Raw genomic sequence first — 20,438 nt, forward strand, 5'->3', positions numbered from 1 at the left:
CACATTTCACAAATGCAGACTTTGACAAAACAAAGTCATTGATTTTCTTCGTCATATAGAGCAAGTGAATGTTTCTTTAATCCAAGGTCCAAATATCCATGGGTAACAAAAAATCAAGCGTTGATTGAACTAGTATTGATTTGCATATATGAAACAGTTTGCTTTTCTGTATTTAAAGTATGTGTCAACTTCATATGAAGCTTCATCTAACTTGTTCACATTTTCTGTTATTTTATAGTCATTTGGATTTGATAAGTGTGCATTTCATTATTTATAAATAGAATCATGGAATTTGAGACAAGAACCTAATATGCATGTTTATCTTTGAATTCTAGCTTTTTAATCTTGTAATTGCACTTGGGGTATCTTTTTTTTTCCGTTTTGCTTCCATCTTAAAAGCTTTTTAATGCTACTAGTGCTAAACCAATTTTTATTGTGCTTCTGATAATATAGCTGCAATTGCAGTTGCAAAACACAATTTAAAATTAAATTCAAACCAATTAAAACAACATAAATTAACTTGATAATGTATTCAATGTTAAAACATCTTTCATTTAGGATTAGGACCTTCAGTGTAATACAATGACAAAGATATGAAAATATAGTTTAGATGCTAATCAAGTTAAAAACACTTAAATTAAAAATAAAATCAACATTGGAAAACTAATTTGATTGGTCCTAATAGCTAATTATATACTATTAAGGTTGTAGGAAAATTTGGCAAACAAAATTTTAGAGCTTAATTTGTGTGTATGCTTTAAATTTTTTTCGATGTGTATTTGTTTTATAATTTGGATTTTGAGGTTTAAGACTATTGTAATAGTATACAGCAAGGACGGAAGATAACGACGATTAATTGGCAGCTGTTAATCAAACCGTTGCAATTTGACAAGATAGCGGCCATTATGATAGCAGTTTAGACTTCTACTACAAAAGGAACTAAGATAGCGGCGGTTAGTTTCCCTCCTGCTGCAAATCAAACCAAGAAGAGAGCCAACGGCCCTAAGTGCCCCGTCACTCACTCGACTAGATGTCCAGAGCTCTAAGTCTGAATCACTCCCCCTTCTCCAGCCCTAGTTTCCCTTGGACCACCCACGCAGCGCCACCATCGATCATCACCCCCCAGCGTCTCTGTCAGAACCACCACCGTCATCATCGTCTCCTTCTTCTTCTTCTTTCATCGAACAACCACCGCGAAAACCTTTTCTCTCTTTCTTTTCCCTATCTCCTGCCTTCTCTGTCTCACCACCGGCTACCATCCAGTGCCGCCGCGACCATCTTCTTTTTGTTTTACCATTTTATTTTTTCCCTTTTATTTTACCATTTTTGTATGCAAGAGCGTTCAATGGATATTGCACACTCCTTTGTATTGTTCAATATTTTTTGAGTAAATAATTTATAAATAAGTATTTTTTAGTTAATATTTTGGAATTATCTACGAGTTTAATATTGTTTATTTAGTATTTTTATGTTAATATCTCAAGTTTAATAAATATAAGGTAAAGAAAATAGATTATAGTTAAGAAAAATGGTATAAACTATTGTAGTTGGTTAGTTTTTTTTAAGCTTGTGTATAAAATTGTGGCAGTTCAAAATCGTCGCAATTTTTTTAAAAAACACACATAAATTTGCAATGGTTGTGTGACCGTCGCAAATTATTATTTAAAATCCGCTTACTAAAATAGCGGTGGTTATAGACCGCCACAAAATCATCAATCTGATTAGCAACGATTGTGCTAGTAGTTCATTAGAGCTGCCAAAAAATTAAATTTCCTCGCCCTATACCACAACATTTGTGGAACCGATGATATACCGTTTTACAGCGATTTTTTTAAAAAACTGCTCAATTTTTCGGTTCCTTTGTAGCGTAGTTGGTTTGCTTGGACTATTGAATTTTTATTAATATTGTTATTTATAGTTTCTGTAGTTGTTATGCCTTAAAATGTGGGGTAATGCTATAGTGCTGAAGGAAAAAATTTTCAGCAGGTGCTGAAATTAAGTGGCGCAGTAGAGAAGCTTACGCGTGTGTGTATTGCCTCCAAGGTTCCCGACAAGTCTTGCACTGTGCCCAGAGATTGATGGAAAAGGCCAATTAATTAGATGTCATTTGATTTTGTTAACGATGATGATTAAGTTGTTGGGTTTTTTTTTTTGGGAGTCCAAAAAATATTTGGTCTGCAATGTAGTGCGGGTCCAAAAATAATTGGGTGTTGTGATAAAAACATTATACAGCCCGATAAAATAAATAATGATAAAAAATAATCACACTGGTTATATATAATTTATTGGTACCCAAAAAAGAAATCAAGTCCCAAATGAATTGAATTCTTGTCTTCTATTCTTTTGTTGTACTTTATTTTTGCTGTGTACAAACTTTTTTTTATTATTTGTTTATCTCTATTAAAATTTGTAATTGTGATAGTTGTATATTATGTTTATCGTTGTAATTTTTTTAAAATATAAATTATTCATCCTACTAAAAAGGACAAAATAAATAAAAAATTAACTATAATTAACAATAGAGTCATATCAAAGTAACATTTATAATCGAAAATAGTACTAAATAAAACAATACTAAATAAATTATGAGTAATCTAATTTCATAAAGTATATTTTCATATATTATTCATACCTTAAACAAACAACTAACATACATGAGGTAGTTTAATGAGTTATAATTCAAATACTATAATATTTTTATACTCACCTAAGAGGTCGTACGTTCGAGTGTCCCTATCTTTAGTAAGAAAAAAAAACATACATGAGGTAACGATGTTTGTGAACCTAGCTATATATACATGTCTTTTTATATCATTTGTCAAAGTGGCATATTCAAGAAAGATTAGAAAAAAAATCTATGCATAATTTACACACTTATTTTAATTAAAATAAACATTTTAGAAAATTAATTAAAAGGTCTAGCTATTTCCACATTTAAAATAAAATAAAAAAAATAATTTCGCATATTTTTTAAAATCCAAAGGCCACATACATAACCTAAAATATTTAGAGTTAAGTCTCAATGTAGTCTCTGAAGTTGCACTCGAGCCTCATAGTAGTTCTTGAATTTAAAAGTTACCCATATTCATCCCTGAATGAAGTTGCACCCCGGGACTCAAACTTGTCCTTCCGGCAATTTCTGCCCACCTGGCGCTACTGGAAAGCTGAGTTGGCAGGCTTCGTGACACGTGGGCATTATAGAAACGACGCCGTTTTGGCTGTGGTGCCAAAATGACATGAAACGACGTTGTTTCACGCTGAAAATCTCCCTCCCTCAATGTTACACTAACGGATTGTCTCCCTCCTCTCAAAACACAAAACAAACATGACACAAAGTGAGTTTCTTCTTCTCCGATACAGTCACCAATGGCACATGTGCGATTGCATTAACCGCACCGATTTCAGTCGAAAACTTAGGCTCTGGAGCATCGTTGTTGTCATCTCCTTCATACACAAAGTTGGGAAGGCTGGTTTTTCTGAAACAGGTAAGTCAAAAATGAAAAAAATATGTAGTTTTTCTGTTTTTTGATATTGTTGTTAATCTAATATTCACAAAAATTCAGGCCTTTTTTTCGATTGTAATCTGTGGGTATGAATGCCTCTGTTTTGTGCTCTATGCTAGGGTTTGATCAGAATTGAATTTCTTAGTGGTTTGGCCAACAAAATTATAAACTGGGAGTGTTTCTTATGTTTTGATGATATGGAAACTTGTTCTTTATGTGTTAGGGATTACTGCAGTTAGTTGTGGAGTTTCCAAATTGTTAATGTGTTTCAGGACAATGACTCTGATCAATAATTTTTTTTAAATTGCAGATGGGTGATCTGTTGATTACTATCAGGTATGTGTTGGAAGAGTTCTCTAGATTTTGAGGATAGCTGTTAGACTGGTCATGGTAATTAATTTATGATGAGTTTAGATTTTGATGATGTTAATTGGTTTGCATTTATTGGTGTCCCTTTATGGTATTACCGAATTGATATATCCAAGAATTAATGTATTTGTATGTAACTTATGTCTGAATATATTGATTTTTAATTGTACCAATTTTATCAATCTGGCACAACAGTGGGTGGAGGGAGCAACTTAAGTGTTATAAATTATTAAGCGATTGTGTCAAAAGCTGATTACAGATTACAGTGAAGAGTTCAATTTCATCAGGTTTAAAAGGATGGATATTTGATTAGAACTTAGAAACCCAATTGCATATTTGAATGTAGTTGCTTTACTCTATTGGCATTTCAGTTCCTTTTAATTAGTAATTTAGCTTTTTAGTATTGTTTTGTGCTTGAATAAGGAGTTATAGTGCATATTTTTAAAGAGAGTTTGTAGTATGTTGTGTGCAACTGCAACTCTTTATTTTAGGCCTGTCCAGGATGAAGATTTTATTATGTGGAAATTAGGCTCACTAGTGCACTTGCTGATGAAGTTTTGCTGTTGCTATTTTATGAAGTTGTGGGTGAGCATGTGCCTTGTTTATTCGTTGTGTTTATTCTGCAATGATACTTTGTAGGATATAATTTTGAACATGTTGATGCAGGGACTATTTAAGAGAGTAGTGCAATGGGTTTTTGCAATTTGGATAGACAGTTATCTTAATTTTAAGGCATCCTTTGTGGTTGTATAGCTGGCCTGTTTTTGTTGAACTTTGACCTTGCACGATCACACTAGAACTAAAGATCTTTTGAGATTTAAAATTTCTTGTAGCTCACCAATTTTTTGTACCTCATTCGGGATATCCATATTAATCTTCTTAAACGAACTCAATGTGTCATGATAATGGATTCTGAATTTGACTGATTACCTAACTCCTTTTCTTTATATTGGGTTGGTTTAGTTAAACTGAATATAATATGTCGTTGATGTCTTGCATATATATGGTACAATAAAATTACATTCAGATATTTTTGTGTTAACTTTAATTATAAAGTAAGTTTTGCAATTGCCAATAAAATTAACTTAGCTATTGGAATAGTCAAGTTGTTTGATGAATTTCCTTTGGACTAGTGGATTAGTTATTGGAAAGGAAATGTAAATTTTAATGGTTTGATCCATCAAGTTAACATTTGCAATTGCCAATCAAGTTAACATGATAGTTCTGTTTCTTTTATGCAAATGGTTCCAAATCCAATTGCATCAAAGAGATCAGAAGACAAGTTTGCAAATAGTCGCCCACTGCTGGTAGTTTGTGCCGATGGATTCTTTGCCAGTGGTACCAATGTTCAGGATGGGTCAAATGCCCCTTACAATGGGGGCACTTCGAACTCACATGACCAAATGAGTGGCAACTATCTGCCAACCACTATTCAGTTTTATTCTATGAAATCCCATGCTTATGTCCATGTACTGAAATTTAGATCAGTTGTCTATTCGGTGAGGTGCAGTTCTCGAGTAATTGTTGTAGCTCAATCCACTCAGGTATACTTTCTCTTTTATTTTTGTTTATCAATCGCTTTCAATACCTGCTTTCTTGAAATAACTAATGGGGTCATTGTTTCACAGATACACTGTTTTCAATACCTTCAATAGGCTACTATTTATATATGCTGAATTATTCCTAGGTTGATGGTGGTTATACATGCTTCATAATGTCCTATTTGTATGTAACAGTGCTGTTTAGGGACTAGTCTGATGTCACTTACATAAGTTTAGGGATTAGTTTGATGTCACTTATAAAAGTGTAGGGACTATTTTGGTGCTCGAAAACAAGTGTCTGACAGCTTTTTATAAAAGTGAAGGAATAAAAAAGTTGGGTCCCGATGCGGTCTGGTGACCCAGACTATGAGAAGTTTGAAGTTCATGGCTAGCCAACCAACATAGTTGTCGAAGTTCATGATGTGGTTCCTCTAAAAATAAAGTTCTCCAAGCATGATGAGAAAACAACTTAAGGGAGTAGCAATCCACCAGGAAGCAGTCAACCAACAAGGAATCCCCCACCTAACTCTATGCAAGGTGAAACACAGGGGAATGCTACAAGGCTTGCAAACTTCATGAAGTTTGTGTCCACCCCTGGATTCAAGGCACCCAGGCACAAAAAATGAAGATTAAGATGATTATGTTTAGGGACAGGGGACACATGGTGTCATTGTGTATCTATTTTGCTGAAGTTTCTTAAACGTTGTCCTAGTGTTGGGGATTTTAGTATCTGAAACTTATGAGGTCAAAATGTTAACAACTTTGATGTACTTGGTGTTTTGGCTCTATAATGCCTTTTTTGGATGAAACATTACCAATATGAATTATGACTTTCTTGAATTGAGTTTTGTCATCTTTTTGGTTATATTTTGTCCTGTGTTACAGAATTAAGAGTAATTCAGACCCTGTCCATTTCCATTTCATTAAATAGAAGTATGCATATAATCAAACACTTTAATTTGCATTTCTTTCAAACAAAAGGACAGGAACAAGTACATGAACAACATATGCATATAACATGCATGTCATTTGTTTTTGGCTAGATACAATTGACCATGTTGTCTATCCAACTTTAATACAAGAACACCAACTACAATCAACAACATGAACACAAACATCAAAATCTCCCCCATTTTTAAAACCCTAATTTCAGCCTCTAATCTACCAAATTTCCAAGCAATCTTCATCTTCTATTCTTCATTGTCAACTGAATGCCTTGTTCTTTCATCACATGCTATGACATCTTCTTTCAAAACTTTATCAACCCACAAAAATAATCCACACCATTTCTTACCCATAGTCTGCACAGCCAAGAAAATTCAGTCAGCAAATTTTATATCCATAAATACAGCAATCAACAACAATAATACTTACATTATAGTTTGGGAAACTCAGGAACGATCTCCCTGGATTAGAATCCGTCCCTGACCACCGCAGCACTGGTATCGACCCGCAGCCACACCATTCTGGCAAACGTGATTCCTTGTTTCTATTCATTCTCCTCATGATGCTTTCAAATGATCGTGGGTTGTTCGAGCTCCCAACTGCATTGTTCGCGTTTGCCATAACAGTCGGGCTTCAAATACGGGAAAGACAAGAACAGAGAACCGAAGAGAAGAGAAGACAGAGTGCTGTGGGTTTCAAAATTGGGGATTAGGGTTTTAACTTGATTTGAGGGACCAAATTGATTCCGAACGTTTTACTCTGCCACATCAGCTAGCCGTTGTAATGCCCACATGTCACGAAGCCTGCCAACTCAGCTTTCTGGTAGCGCCAGGTGGGCAGAAATTGCCGGAAGGACAAGTTTGAATCCCGGAGTGCAACTTCAGGAATGAATATGGGTAACTTTTAAGTTCAGGGACTACTATAAGGCTCGAGTGTAACTTCAGGAACTACATTGAGGCTTATCTCAAAATATTTAACCTATATAACATGCAATTAACCCTAAATATTGTATAAATAACGAAGATGCATTATTATTGTTATTTGTAGGGTGGTGGGCTCTTACATTTTGAGATAGTTGTGGATGATTTCTGATCAAACCCAATAATTAGAGTAAACATAGGAACGTATATGCCATCACCACCAACACAACACCTCCTACACTTTATTTGGGACTTGATTTCTTTTTTGGGTACCAATAAATTATTTATAATTACTGTGCTATTATTATCATTATTCATTTTATTGGGTTGTACAATTTTTTTTATCATAACACCCAATCTTTTTTGGACCTGCAATATATTACTTACCAAATATTTATTGAACTTTCAAAAAAGCCCAGCAACCTAATCATCATCATTAACAAAATCAAATAACATCTAATTAACTGTCCTCTTCCATTAATTTCTGAACACATGCAAAATTTGTCGAGACCTTGGAGGCAATAAATACACGCTTAAGCTTCTCTACAACGCCACTTAATTTTAGCACCTGCTGAAAATTTTTTCCTTCAGCACCATAGCATTATTCTAAAATGTGTTCTAGAGCACATGATAAATTTATGGTTAATAAAATTTTTTAAATATTTTTATTTGATAAAGACAAAACAAATACATTGGAAACCTGAATATTTATATTTTCAATAAAACTTTTACGAATAACAAGTTTATTATGTACCCTTAAAAATTAAGACACATGTTAACTAATCCATAATTTATTTTAGATAAAGAGACTAAATATATAATAACCTAAGTTCATTATGTTAATAAAGTCATATATTATTAAATTTGAAAATATTATGTTTGAAAAATATTAAAATAATTTTGGTGGTTATCTTTGTTATTTTCAAATAATATTCATATTTATTAAGTTTTAGGGTATTTCTATTAGTATCGTAAAAATTGTTATCTTTTAAAATTTATATTATTAATTAAAATTCTGATTATTATCTGAGTTGATAAACTAAATTAGTTAAACATTTTGTATAAGGATATTCTATTTTCACAAGCGTAATAAAAATAAAATTTCTACAATCTCTATATATTCATATACTATAATAATAATTATACAGTGAATATAAAAAATAAAATTGCCTTTAACAGTAGAATCTGTGTTTGTAATTGTTTTGTTTTTTTTTTAATTATTATTAGTGTTAGTGGTTCATATTGTTATCGATTAATATTGTGCAAGAAAAAAAATGACATCAAAATTATACATATAATTTCTATACACAAATGGGCATTTCAATTTGATATTATTAAATGTAAATATTAAAAAAATGAACTTATTCATAGAAATAGAGTATGTGATCCAATGCATCAGGGCTTGGACTAGTAAGAATAAAAGTAGAAACAAATCAAATAGTTAGAAAAAGAGAAAAGTTCTATATCCATGTAAAAATTATATGGATAAAATTCATATAATTTTTATTCTACGCTTTATACTTTTGTTTGTTTTATATGCCCCTCTTATAATTTAGATAATGAACTTTTATTTTGCATTATCAACGTTTCTCAACATAAACTTTTTCATACAATGTAAACCTAATGCAACGTTTCTCAACGTAAACTTTTTCATACAATGTAAACTTCTTCTTCTTCAATGTAAACTTCTTCTTCTTCTTCTTCAACCTAATTAAATTTGTTGTTTTCCTTTTTCGCGTTTTCTTCTCTGTATTATGGATCTGGATTAATTCAACGCAATTATCTTCGTCGTTCATTTTCTTCTTCGTTTTCTTCTTCGATATGCATTTTTGAATTGAAACAATGAATGAATCAACTTTAAATCAGTTGAATGAGTGCGATTTTGATGATTCTTCTCAAACGGGTCAATTTGATGAGGTTTGGATTATTGAATTCTGAATCAAATTTAATGGAATGAAATTTCTAATTTTATTTGAAGTGAATTGAATGGATTGAGGTGATCTACATCTGAATTGAATTCAATTGAATTGATAATATGTAACTGTGAGTAATTGTGAGTAACTCTGAGTAAATGTGAGTAACTTTTCGGTTCGGTAAGTACTAAAGAGGTGGTTCATCACTTTCATGTTTTCGGTTCGGTCCGCAAAAAGGAGTCTAACAAAAATTAGACCAATATGTTCTGTTTTCTTCTCTAAGCACTATATAATTGTTTCACTGTAATTAAGATTTCGGTTCACAATGAGTACTGTGTTTGGTTCACCATAAATACTGTGTTCAGTTCATTCTGTACTATTTAAAACTCTTCTTCCTCACTTTCTACTGCTTCTTCACCAGAAATTTTGGGTTCAGAATTTAGAGTTTAGGGTTTAGCATTTAGGGTTCAGAGTTCAGTGTTCAGGATTCGGGTTCAGGGTTTAGGATTTAGCGTTTAGGGTTTAGAGTTCAGAGTTCAGAGTTCAGGGTTCGGGTTCAGGGTTTAGGGTTTAGGTTTTAGGATGTAGGATTTAGGGTTTAGATTTTAGGATTTTAGGGATTTAGCATTTATGGGTTCATGGTTCAAGGTTCAGGATTTCAGTGTTTAGGGGTTCATAATTTTTTGGTAAACAGGAGAGTGATTTGGATTACTCTTCTAAAACGAATCAAACTGACAAAGTTTGGATTATTCAATTTTGAATCGAATTGAATGGAATACAATTGCTAATTTGAAGTGAATTAAATGGACGGAGGTGTACTGAATTGAATTAAATTGATAATATGTAAATTGTAGGCAAAGTTATTTGAATTTGATTTTATATAATGGATTATGTTTCGTTCACTCATTATTATACAATTGTATTATTTTCGGTTCACTATGAATACTATGTTCGGTTCATTATGATTACTGTGTTTGGTTCATTTTGTATTATTCAAAACTCTTCATTCTCAGAAGAAGGAGGAGAAGGAGGAACGCGAAGAAGAAGGCAAAGAAAAAGAGGTTCCGTGTTTAACCGAGCCTGAAAAAAAGAAGAAGCGTAGGAGAAGAAGAAAAAACATTGGACAATTTTATGTGTATTAAACATGTATTTTATGTCTTATTTAATGGTATTAAATTTTTTTAGTGTTGGCCAACTTGATTACATGATTAAAATGAATGTGTAGCTTCCCGTTAAACAAATAACCTCGAACAAGCTTGATACTACCCTCACTCTCTCGGGTGGAAAGCACTCTTCCATTTTACGATACTCTCCTTCATTGTAAGAATGTTATCATTGTTCTTATTCTCACCAATAATGTTAAGGTATGCTCTTCAAATCCCAAATTCTGTTTCCCACTCTGCTCTCAGTCTTTGCTTCCCTTCAACTTCATCCCTACACTCTCACTCTCATCCCCAATCGCTTGATGAAGCTGTTGATTCCTTCACTCGCATGCTCTCTATGCGTCGTACTCCTCCCATCATCCAATTTAACAAGATTTTGGGATCCCTTTCCAAGACGAAGCATTTCCACGAAGGCGTTTCCCTTTTTAAGCAATTGCAAGCCAGAGGAATCGCTCCCGACTTACTTACTTTGAGCATCGTAATTAATTGTTGTTGCGGCATGGGTCGTATGACGCTTGCTTTCTCTGTAATGGCCAAGATTTTCAGGATGGGTTTTCAGCCTGATACCATAACATTGACAACAATCCTGAAAGGTCTCTGTCTATGTGGTAGTGTTGAAAAAGCAGTGCGCTTTCATGACAGAGTGCTGGCTCATGGATTTCACTTCGACCAAGTCACTTATGGGACCTTGATCAATGGGCTCTGTAAGACCGGACACACATCAGCTGCTATTCAAGTGCTGAGAAAGATCCCACAGTATGGGATTGCTCCTGATGTCTTCATGTACAGCGCAATTATTGATAGCCTCTGCAAGGATACACTTGTAAGTCAGGCTTTTCATTTATTTTCTGAAATGCTTGCCAAGGGAGTTTCTCCTAATGTTATCATATGCAATTCTCTCATTTTTGGATTGTGTCTTGAGGGTCAATATAAGGAAGCCATTGATTTGTTAAGTGATATGGTGCTTAGAAACATTACTCCTGATGTTTATACCTATAGTATTTTGATAGATGGGCTATGCAAAGAAGGAAAGATCAAACATGCCAAGAGTGTATTGGCTGTAATGGCAAAACATGGTGTGAAACCAGATGTGGTTACTTATACCAGCTTAATGGATGGATATTGTTTGGTTAATCAGGTAAATAAGGCAAAATATATATTCAACACAATGGCCCAAACTAGAGTTTCACTCGATGTTCAAAGTTACAGTATCATGATTAATGGCTTCTGCAAAAGTAAAATGGTCGATGAAGCCTTGAATCTCTTCGAAGAAATGCGTCGCAAGAACTTGGTTCCAAACACGGTAACTTACAACACTCTTTTTGATGGCTTGAGCAAATCGAAGAGAATCTCCCGTGCTTTGGAGCTTCTTGTCGAGATGCATGATAGAGGTCAAGCCGCTGATGTAGTCACTTACAATTCGTTGTTGGATGGGATGTTCAAAAACCAACAACCTAACAAGGCATTTATGTTATTCAATCAAATGAAAGAGTCTGCCATTGATCTCGATATATTCACTTACAATATACTTATAGATGGCCTATGCAAAGGTGGAAGACTTATAGATGCAAAAGAGATTTTTCAAGATCTTTCCTTTAAAGGCTATCGTCCAAATGTGAGGACATACAATATTATTATCAATGGGCTCTGCAAAGAGGGCTTGTTTGAAGAAGCATTGGCACTCTTGTCAAAAATGGAAGGCAATGGTTGCTTACCAGATGCTGTGACTTTTGAAACTATTATTCATGCTTTGTTTGAAAAAGATGAGAATGACATGGCAGAGAAACTTCTTTGGGAAATGGTTGCTAGAGGCTTATTGAATTGATAAAAAAAAGGTAATATACATCAATTCAAATTGAAATTACATCTCATCGTTGCTGAATATGTATCATAGTTCTGTGAATTCTGTGTTTGTTGGGTCAGAGGACTTTGGCAATGCCATAACATCAATTAATTTTGCACATTCGATTTTTGCAATTGCTATTATCCTTTTTAATTCCACTATTTTATTGATTCTTTAGATGATATTCCTAGATATAGCTTATAGATTTAGTGTTTAAGATCTCTTTATAGCAATGGAGTGTTCTTTACTGTTATTCTATGAGATCATATATTTATCACGCTACAAACTAAGCAAAACTAAAAAGATTGAATATTTTGTTTTGTTGTTTGTTCTCTGCTATTCTGTTGTGCAAGTTATTTTTCCGTATCTTTGTAGGTACTGTGTATATATATATCAAAATAATTCCTATCACTGTTTTATCATAAGCAACCATGAGCTATTGTTTATTTGATTAAATCCTCCGGGAATTGTTGTAAACGGAAATTTAAGTAGGTATTAAGTATTTATTCTTAGGCTATATAGTTTTCACTTCCATCTTAAAAATAAACCCACCTTCTCGAATGCATGTCCCCTCTTTTCATCAACCTAAGCAACATTGAGTCAAGGTTAATATGGTTCAGTTACTCAAATTTTGTGGCCATTTTCTTAATTAATGCTACTCAATTGTATTGCTTGGAAATTGCTTCTGCTGAAAATATGTACATTATGAAATACTATTTCGGAGAATGGTTTTCTGTTAATTCTTAGATAAATTACCTCCTTATTTCTTGTTTAGACAATACTCGAGTGTCTCTTAAGTCTCTGTTTATTAGCATTTTAAACAAAGTTACTGGCTTGGAGTTTTGTTATGTGGTGTTGTGATGGGGGTGTTAAAAGTGAAACAATATAGAATTCTTTGGAATTGCAGTTGATTTTAATTAGTGAATTTCTTTGCATAATTGTTGTATTTATTTACTTTCAATCAGATGGGTAAATACCAATCCACCGTGTTATATGTATAAATTTAATTGGCTTTATATTAATCCAAACTATGTTGAAGCTCTCTAGTGTGAATTTTCCTTTATACTTTGATTTCGGAATCAATTGCGAGACACTAGAATTCTTCAGAATCATACTCATTGGATTTTAAACTTCAAAAAATCACTTTTCTCATGAAACCCAAACAAAAATCACTTCATCTCAAACGGATAAAATATTGATGTTGCTATAAACTTTGCAAAGTCAATCTTTGCATTATAATTAGGTTCTTCATTTATATACTTCCATGCTAACTTGTGTGGTTCGTGCTGCATAAGACAGTTTTAGACTTAAGCAAACAGCACTCCAAATAAACATTTGTTACTGCAAAGGGCATAATTTTGCTGTATGGTAAGAGTATATGAATATGGCTCTGTCATCAACAAGAAGATGGCTCTGTCATCAAGATTTGTTTCAGACTCTACAAAATATAGTTAACCAATTTTTTGTTCATTTTCACCGATATACAAAATGGGAACACAAGTTGAATAGTATTATTTAGTTTTTCAGTTTTCATTATGCAATCTGCAATGGAGTTCTTTTCAGGCTCTACCATTTGTAGGCACAGGTAATTTAACTTTTATGTCATTGAGAAGTTGCGATTCTACCTTGGAGCAGAAGAAAAAATTGATGGTGCTGGTAATTGTTGGCGCTATAAATAGTGACAGCTAGTATATTTAATATTTATTATGAAATGTAAATATAAAATTTACTAATATTATATGATAATTTTTGTGTTAATATTATATGATAATTTGTTATTTATTGTTAATTTTCTAGTATTAGTTCCGGCAAAATTTCATAGGTTAAGTTTCACCTAATCAATTTATAAGAAGTTATTATATTGTACATGTAACTAATTTTTTATATTATTGAATTTGAATTATATTGTTAATTGTTGTCTTATATATTATTGAATTTGAATTAAATAGTAATGTCAGGTGACTTTTGATATAGTCTAGTTAATACAATATATAATACAGTAGACACAGATACTACAGTAAAAACATAAATGACTAATGTATCTCTAGTAATGCAAGAAAGAACACAATAATTGAGTGTCTTTCTTCTCTCCACTATCTCAATATATCAAATCTATTAAAATCTTTTGTTACGTAATCTTCCAAATACCTATCTATCTCATTCTTATTAAGTTCACTTGGCTTTATTTTCTGTGTTTGCTTCCATTTTCTCGAAAGATCTTCAATCATAATGCTATCATTGTCTCTCATCTCTAAATTAGAAGAAAAGTTAGCATTTTGAATGTCCGCTAATTTTGCATCCAAATACTAATTTTTCCTGCACATATTCTTCTAATTCCTAATTTTCGATAATCATCATTCAATCATAATTTTTCTCTCCAAATAATTTTTTTTTATCACCATCATTCAACAATGTTGAACACTTTCACAGGACTCCAATAATAGTACTACACCTCCAGCATCTTTGTACTTTAGGTTGGAAAGAGGGTTATGATAAACGGGCTATGCAAAGAGGGTATACTTGATGAAGCATTGGCCTTAAAGTTGGAAATGGAAGACAATGGTTGCTCTCTGGATGCTGTAATTTAAGAAACAAATATCCGTGCTCTGCTGAAAAAAAGGTGAAAATGATCAAGCACTGAAATATCTTCATGAAATGATTGTTAGAGGCTTATTGAAAAGACAATAAGAGAAATAAATCAAATCAAATTTTAATAAATTTTCTGTTGTCAAAATTTGTACAGAACTTGGTAAATTTTATATCTATTGGGTTGGAGGATTTGGGAAATGCCATGAACTCACTATCACCTTGATTTTGGTTGTCTCTATGTTTTTGAATTAATTTTGAACTTGTGTTGTTGGCTGATTTTTTACTCTTTGACCTTGGCTATCATGCATCCCGTTTCGGCGGATATTCATAGTTGTAACTGTGCTTAAGATTTCTTGATAGTAATTAAGAGCTCATGATTGGTCTGATGAGCAACTGTGCTTTATTTGACTAAATCTTCCTAGAATTCTTCTAAAAGATATGCTTTGCAAGATTAATGACATAGATATATGATTTTCACTGCCGTCTTTAAAACAAATACATCTATTAAATGCATGACCCCACTTTTTTTGGCTGACAATTTCAACATTTTGTTATTTTTCAAAATCTGATCACAGCTGAAGAAACCTGTATACAAAGTATGTGATTACACTTGATTTTTCAAGAAAAAAATAAAAGGGCTGTGCAAGAAGGAATTTCTAGGAATTTGTCTACTATGGTTCAAACATGAATTATCTGAAAACCTCTGTTCATTTTCATAATTAATATTACTCAGCTGTAATTCTTAGAATTCAATTGAAAATATGTACATTATGTTGATTTTCATAATTAATCTTACTTGTAATTAATGTTTTCTTAAAACCTTTGTTCATTTTCATAATTAATGTTACTCAGCAGTTAATGCTTGATTGAATTATTTCATTATTTCTCGTTGAATAATCCTATATAGGGATCACTATATTGTTCTTGTTTAAAATAATGTTGAAAAGCTTTTATTATTAAAACATGGTTTGGAGTTTTGTTGTCTGTTATTAGCTACACCTGTCACAAAAGATTTGGGGATTCTAATTCCAAGTACAATTGTTTCTACACCTGTTTCTTTGGGTTTTCTAAATTTTCTCTGCAGTGATGATTGGGGTTACAATAAAGAATTAAAAGTGAAACAATGTTGTAGAGTTTGAAATTGCATTTCTTCTTGAAGAATATCTTTGAATATCAAAAGTTGAACTCTGCTTAAGTGCTGATTAACTAATTTCATGAAACTGATATTGAGCTTGCATTGGTGGTTATTTTGGATTCTTGACATTTTCATCTTTGTTCCATGCATACTGATTGCTAGGTGCACGCAAGCATGTTAAGTTGCAGCATGGCAAAGACAATATTGAAGATCTCTAGTATGAATTTTCCTTTATACTTGGATTTCAGTTTGTCCATTTGAAATAGTTGCCAGACAGTTGATTTAATATTTTCTCAGCATATTTGATTTCTAGTTGAACCCACCATTGGATTTTAAGCTTCAAAATCAGTTTTGGATGGAAGTGAATAATAGCTACTTTCACAAAAATCACTCTTCAGACTGCACTAATAAACATAAAATGAATTGATCTCAAACAAGATAGAATATGGTTGATAGCATGCTGAATGCTACCTGTAGATATGGTTTAATTTTTTTTTTTTTCACCCTTTCTTTTTTCTTTCGAATAGGTATGTGATTTTGGCTTATCATGAATGAAGCACAGTACATTTCTTTCTTCCAGATCAACTGCAGGAACAGTAAGTTGTCATAATCCTCATTTCTAAGCTCAAATACTGTGTCATACCCTCTGCCTTCGGAATTATTCGTTCTTTCATGTTCTTGTTCTACATTTTGCTGCGTATTTTTTTTCCGTTGTGCTTTATATTCTTTTGAAGATATATAAACATACACAAATGGAGGCATTTGCTATTATCTTTTAACAAAAAAATTGGAAAACCAGGAGATTCTTGCTGTTTAAAAATTCATTATGTTTGGGATGTTATATTAATTCTTTTGTGAGGATGAATACCTATCTTTAGCCTCGGCTTATGTTATGTTCAATTTATAATACAATTACTAGTTCTCTAGGCCAAGAAAATGTCGATTAAATAAGGTTTGGGAGAATGAGAGAAGGTAGAAAACAGAGTGAGAAAGAAAAGAGAATTCAGAGAGAAAGATAAGAAATTTATGATCTACATTACTAGTGAGCTTATCACTAATCTGTGCTTATATATACAGAAGAGTAGCTTGCTGTGCAAGCTAGTACAAAATGTACAACAGTCTGTTCATTCTTAAGTTACTTATGATAGCTGTAACTAACAGCTGTCCTATGGTAGCTGGCACTGTTCTCACAGCCAACAGTTCTTCTCTAGACTTTACCAACTCACTCTACTACAATGAATGGTGTTTGGTAACAAATGAGCAAATCTTTCTTAATTTTGTTGAGGCCTAAACATGAAACTGTTGAATTTTGCTTGTTATAATTAAATTTACTAAAGTTGTTTGGTAAGAGTTTCTGCCTTTCTGGAAAAAAAATATAAAGACAGGGGAGACAGAGATAGTTGCACAAATTTTGTCTTAGGGAAGAGAAACTTTGTGCATTTCTCTATGTCTCCTTTTCAAATAGGTCTGTGTCCTCTAATAACTGCCAAATGGGGCCTTAGTTAATTACATGCTTTTCATCTCTACCTCAAACTCCTGTCTTTCATATGTGTGATCAGCTCCGGTATTCTGCACGTATTTAGTTTTGCTGCTAAGCCTTTGTTTGGCATTGCAATACATTCATTTTTTATAACATATTGCAGGCCGAGTGGATGGTGCCTGAAGTGTTAAGAAATGAACCTTCAAATGAAAAGTAAGCTCAGTTATCATTGGTTTTCATCATTAATTTTTTCTTTATTTTGCTTGTGGAGGAGAATTTCATAGTCTCTGTTCCTCTCTAACCTGAATCATCTAGCATCTGGAAAAATAAATTGGAATTTTTATTACATATAACTATTGTTCTTTGGCTTTCTTGTCTAGTCATTCATCTCATTGATTTTGCCACCCTTTTTAAGCCGTTCATAATTTTATGATTATAACTAGTGGTGATTGGATATCCAGGTGCGATGTTTATAGCTTTGGAGTCATATTATGGGAGCTCTCTACTTTGCAACAGCCCTGGGGTGGAATGAATCCGATGCAAGTTGTGGGTGCTGTCGGTTTCCAGCATTGTCGCCTTGTCATTCCAGATGATATGGACCCTGCTATCATGGAGACATGGATATTATCAAGCAATCCTGGAAGACGTGAGTGTACTCGTCAATCATTTTATCCTTGTTCTAAGATATCAGAACTCTTGCTTATAGCATTCTGAAAACCGCTTGTTCTGTCGAATATGAATAATCACATGAAAGGAAATACACATTGGATCTTGCCAAGGTATAATTTTGTTTCAATATAACCATTCTTGTAATAAAAAATCCTTATAATGTGCAAGCCAGTTTCAACAAACCCCTGTAATGACGACTCTCTGTTTTCTCTAAAGATTTTTATGCATGATAGGGACTTGATTACACAATTTTTAAACTAGAAGACTTGGTTGAAAAATATTTGTACAGTATACGGACTTAATTAAAAACTTCTAGACTATTGGGATTTGTTGAAAATATTTCAGCATATACAGGGATGCCCTTGCAAATGTTTAAGCTTTAGGAACCTTTAGAATACTTAACCTACAATCATGATTGGTGTGACTATATGATACCTCTTTTGTATGGTAGAGATCCAAAGTTGAGACCTACATTTGCTGAAATAATGGCAGCGCTGAAGCCGATCATTGGTTCTCAATCTCAAGTGCCGATACCGGGTAGGCATGAGAAGGCTCAGTCATCAAGAGTTGGTGAGCAGGATAGGAAACAATTATACAGCTAACCATATCTTTGTTCATTTTTGCTGATAAAGAAAATTATGGGAAGACAAATCTTTGTTCATTTTTGCTGATAAAGAAAATGATGGGAAGACAAGTTGAGTATTTTTGCTCATTCAGTCCTGTGATTCTTTTCAGTCTTGTCCCTTTCCTTTTTTTTTTTTAATTTCTTTCTTCCCATTTACTTTTAAAATGTTTTTTGCAATCTGCAGTGGAGTCATTATCAGTTGGTACCATTTGTTTGTGTACACAATTCTTTTTGTAATTTTGCTATAATCAATTCTAAATTTTGATGTGCATAAATTATGAGATGTTGCAGTTGTAGCTTGAATGGAAGAAAAATTGATGGTGCGTGGAAATGGTGCTGTAAATGCAAATTGGATAAGCTTTTTATTCTTTTTCTCTTTTTTATTTTTCAATTTGGATGGGGCCAAGTGTTTTATGTCTAAGTGTCTAACTTCTTCACCCAGTCATCCTTCACTCTTCTTGCTGTAAAAAATAACAAAAAATAGTATTGTTTATATTTTTACCAAACTTGTAAAATTACTGTCTTTTGGTTTTAAATTTGATGAAAAAAGAAAGTATAAAAGTGCTTTAGTATTTAATTATGAGGAATGCTAGGGGCCAGTAACTTTTGAGATTTATAGCCATCAAATAGCCATCAATGAGACTTTTAATGGTGTGAGATTAGTGTGAGATTTCATCAAATGGTTCACTCTTTTTTGCTGGTTACATGCTGGCCAGAATTTGATAAAGTGTGTGTTTGGATTTCAGTTTGTAAATGGGAGTTTGCATATAATTGATTTTGTAAACTTGATTTTGATGAAAAGTAAGTTTGTGTTAACGTGATTTATGTTTGACAATCTTTATATCAAAATTGATTATAGTAAAATAAATGTTGTTTGAATTATACTATTCAAAATCACTTTTAGATGAAAAATTACTAAAAGAGACATCAATTAAAATAATTTTTTATAATATTCTATTATTTTACTTTAAATATTTGAATAGATCTTATTAATTCATTTTTAAATAAAGTTAATATTTATTTACTAAATCAAAGTAACACAAAGTAACATATAAAAATTAGCAAAATAAAATTATATATATATAAGAGTTTTTTTTGGTGACTATATATATAAGAGTATTTAATCTGTTATATTTTTTAAAAATTTTAAGTATTAACATAAAAATGTTAATTTAGTATTTTTTTTACATCGTCTTGTTGGTTTAATACTCTTAATAATTTTATTCTCAATATTATTTTAGAATCTAACGTGTATGATTTTATTAATACCTATGATTAACTTTTTATTTAATTGTCTTTTTTAATAGGATCATTTACCTAATGAAATCAATAAATCATATTATGAAAAGATAATAATAAATATAATATACAAAAATCACAATTAAAAGAGTATATAATGTCAAATAAAAATTTAATAAAAAAATAAAAATAATAAATAATAGAAAAAGTGAGCTCAGGTCCATTCACCTAATAAGAATTTCATAAATAATACAATAGAAATTGTTGCTTCTGGTAAACGTGGTTTTAAATACAAAATCACTTCTGCGTTTGCCAAACTAAAAATTAACCAAACAAAAATGTGAAGCTTTCAAGGAGCTTAAACGTGCTTTTTCTTCTCAAACGAGTTTGCCAAACACACCCAAAGTTGCTGGCCTCCTAGACTTTTCCTTTAATTATATACAAATATTTAATTACGTGTTGTTATATTTATAAAAATAATGATTTTTTATAATTATGTGAATA

The 20,438-nt window shown here is 32.3% G+C and overlaps 3 protein-coding genes across 5 annotated transcripts in view; all 3 read left to right on the top strand.

The window, feature by feature from the left end:
• Positions 1-10,450: 10,450 nt before the first annotated feature.
• LOC107490613 (putative pentatricopeptide repeat-containing protein At1g12700, mitochondrial) overlaps positions 10,451-20,438 on the top strand; it is a 41,955-nt gene continuing 31,967 nt past the window's right edge. Inside the window, exon 1 of one of the 3 annotated variants that reach the window (XM_052261291.1) lies at positions 10,451-12,189. In XM_052261291.1, coding sequence (XP_052117251.1) covers positions 10,518-12,179 — 1,662 coding nt within the window. In that variant the 5' untranslated portion in view covers positions 10,451-10,517 and the 3' untranslated portion in view covers positions 12,180-12,189. The remainder of the gene's footprint in view (positions 12,190-20,438) is intronic. The other 2 variants (XM_052261290.1, XM_016111397.3) reach the window with 2 other exon arrangements.
• Positions 12,185-20,438, top strand: part of LOC110281333 (pentatricopeptide repeat-containing protein At1g12300, mitochondrial-like) — a 46,076-nt gene continuing 37,822 nt past the window's right edge. Inside the window, exons 1-2 of the mRNA XM_052261288.1 lie at positions 12,185-13,782; positions 14,628-14,817. The gene's annotated coding sequence lies outside the window, so the exon portion shown is untranslated. The remainder of the gene's footprint in view (positions 13,783-14,627; positions 14,818-20,438) is intronic.
• LOC107490486 (probable serine/threonine-protein kinase SIS8) lies at positions 15,585-19,076 on the top strand. The gene is made up of 5 exons (XM_052261292.1): positions 15,585-16,138; positions 16,449-16,517; positions 17,565-17,614; positions 17,863-18,047; positions 18,563-19,076. The coding sequence occupies exons 2-5, from the start codon at positions 16,473-16,475 to the stop codon at positions 18,670-18,672; spliced, it is 390 nt and encodes a 129-aa protein (XP_052117252.1). The 5' UTR covers positions 15,585-16,138; positions 16,449-16,472; the 3' UTR covers positions 18,673-19,076.

Source organism: Arachis duranensis, chromosome 5 (assembly GCF_000817695.3).
Source record: "Arachis duranensis cultivar V14167 chromosome 5, aradu.V14167.gnm2.J7QH, whole genome shotgun sequence".
Classification (NCBI taxonomy): Eukaryota; Viridiplantae; Streptophyta; class Magnoliopsida; order Fabales; family Fabaceae; genus Arachis; species Arachis duranensis.

Excerpts from the sequence above, each read along its gene's own strand:
- LOC107490486 (XM_052261292.1), top strand. The coding sequence starts at position 16,473 with ATGAAGCACAGTACATTTCTTTCTTCCAGATCAACTGCAGGAACA. Across the intron at positions 16,518-17,564 it reads CCAGATCAACTGCAGGAACA|GCCGAGTGGATGGTGCCTGA; the intron begins GTAAGTTGTCAT and ends AACATATTGCAG. Across the intron at positions 17,615-17,862 it reads AATGAACCTTCAAATGAAAA|GTGCGATGTTTATAGCTTTG; the intron begins GTAAGCTCAGTT and ends TTGGATATCCAG.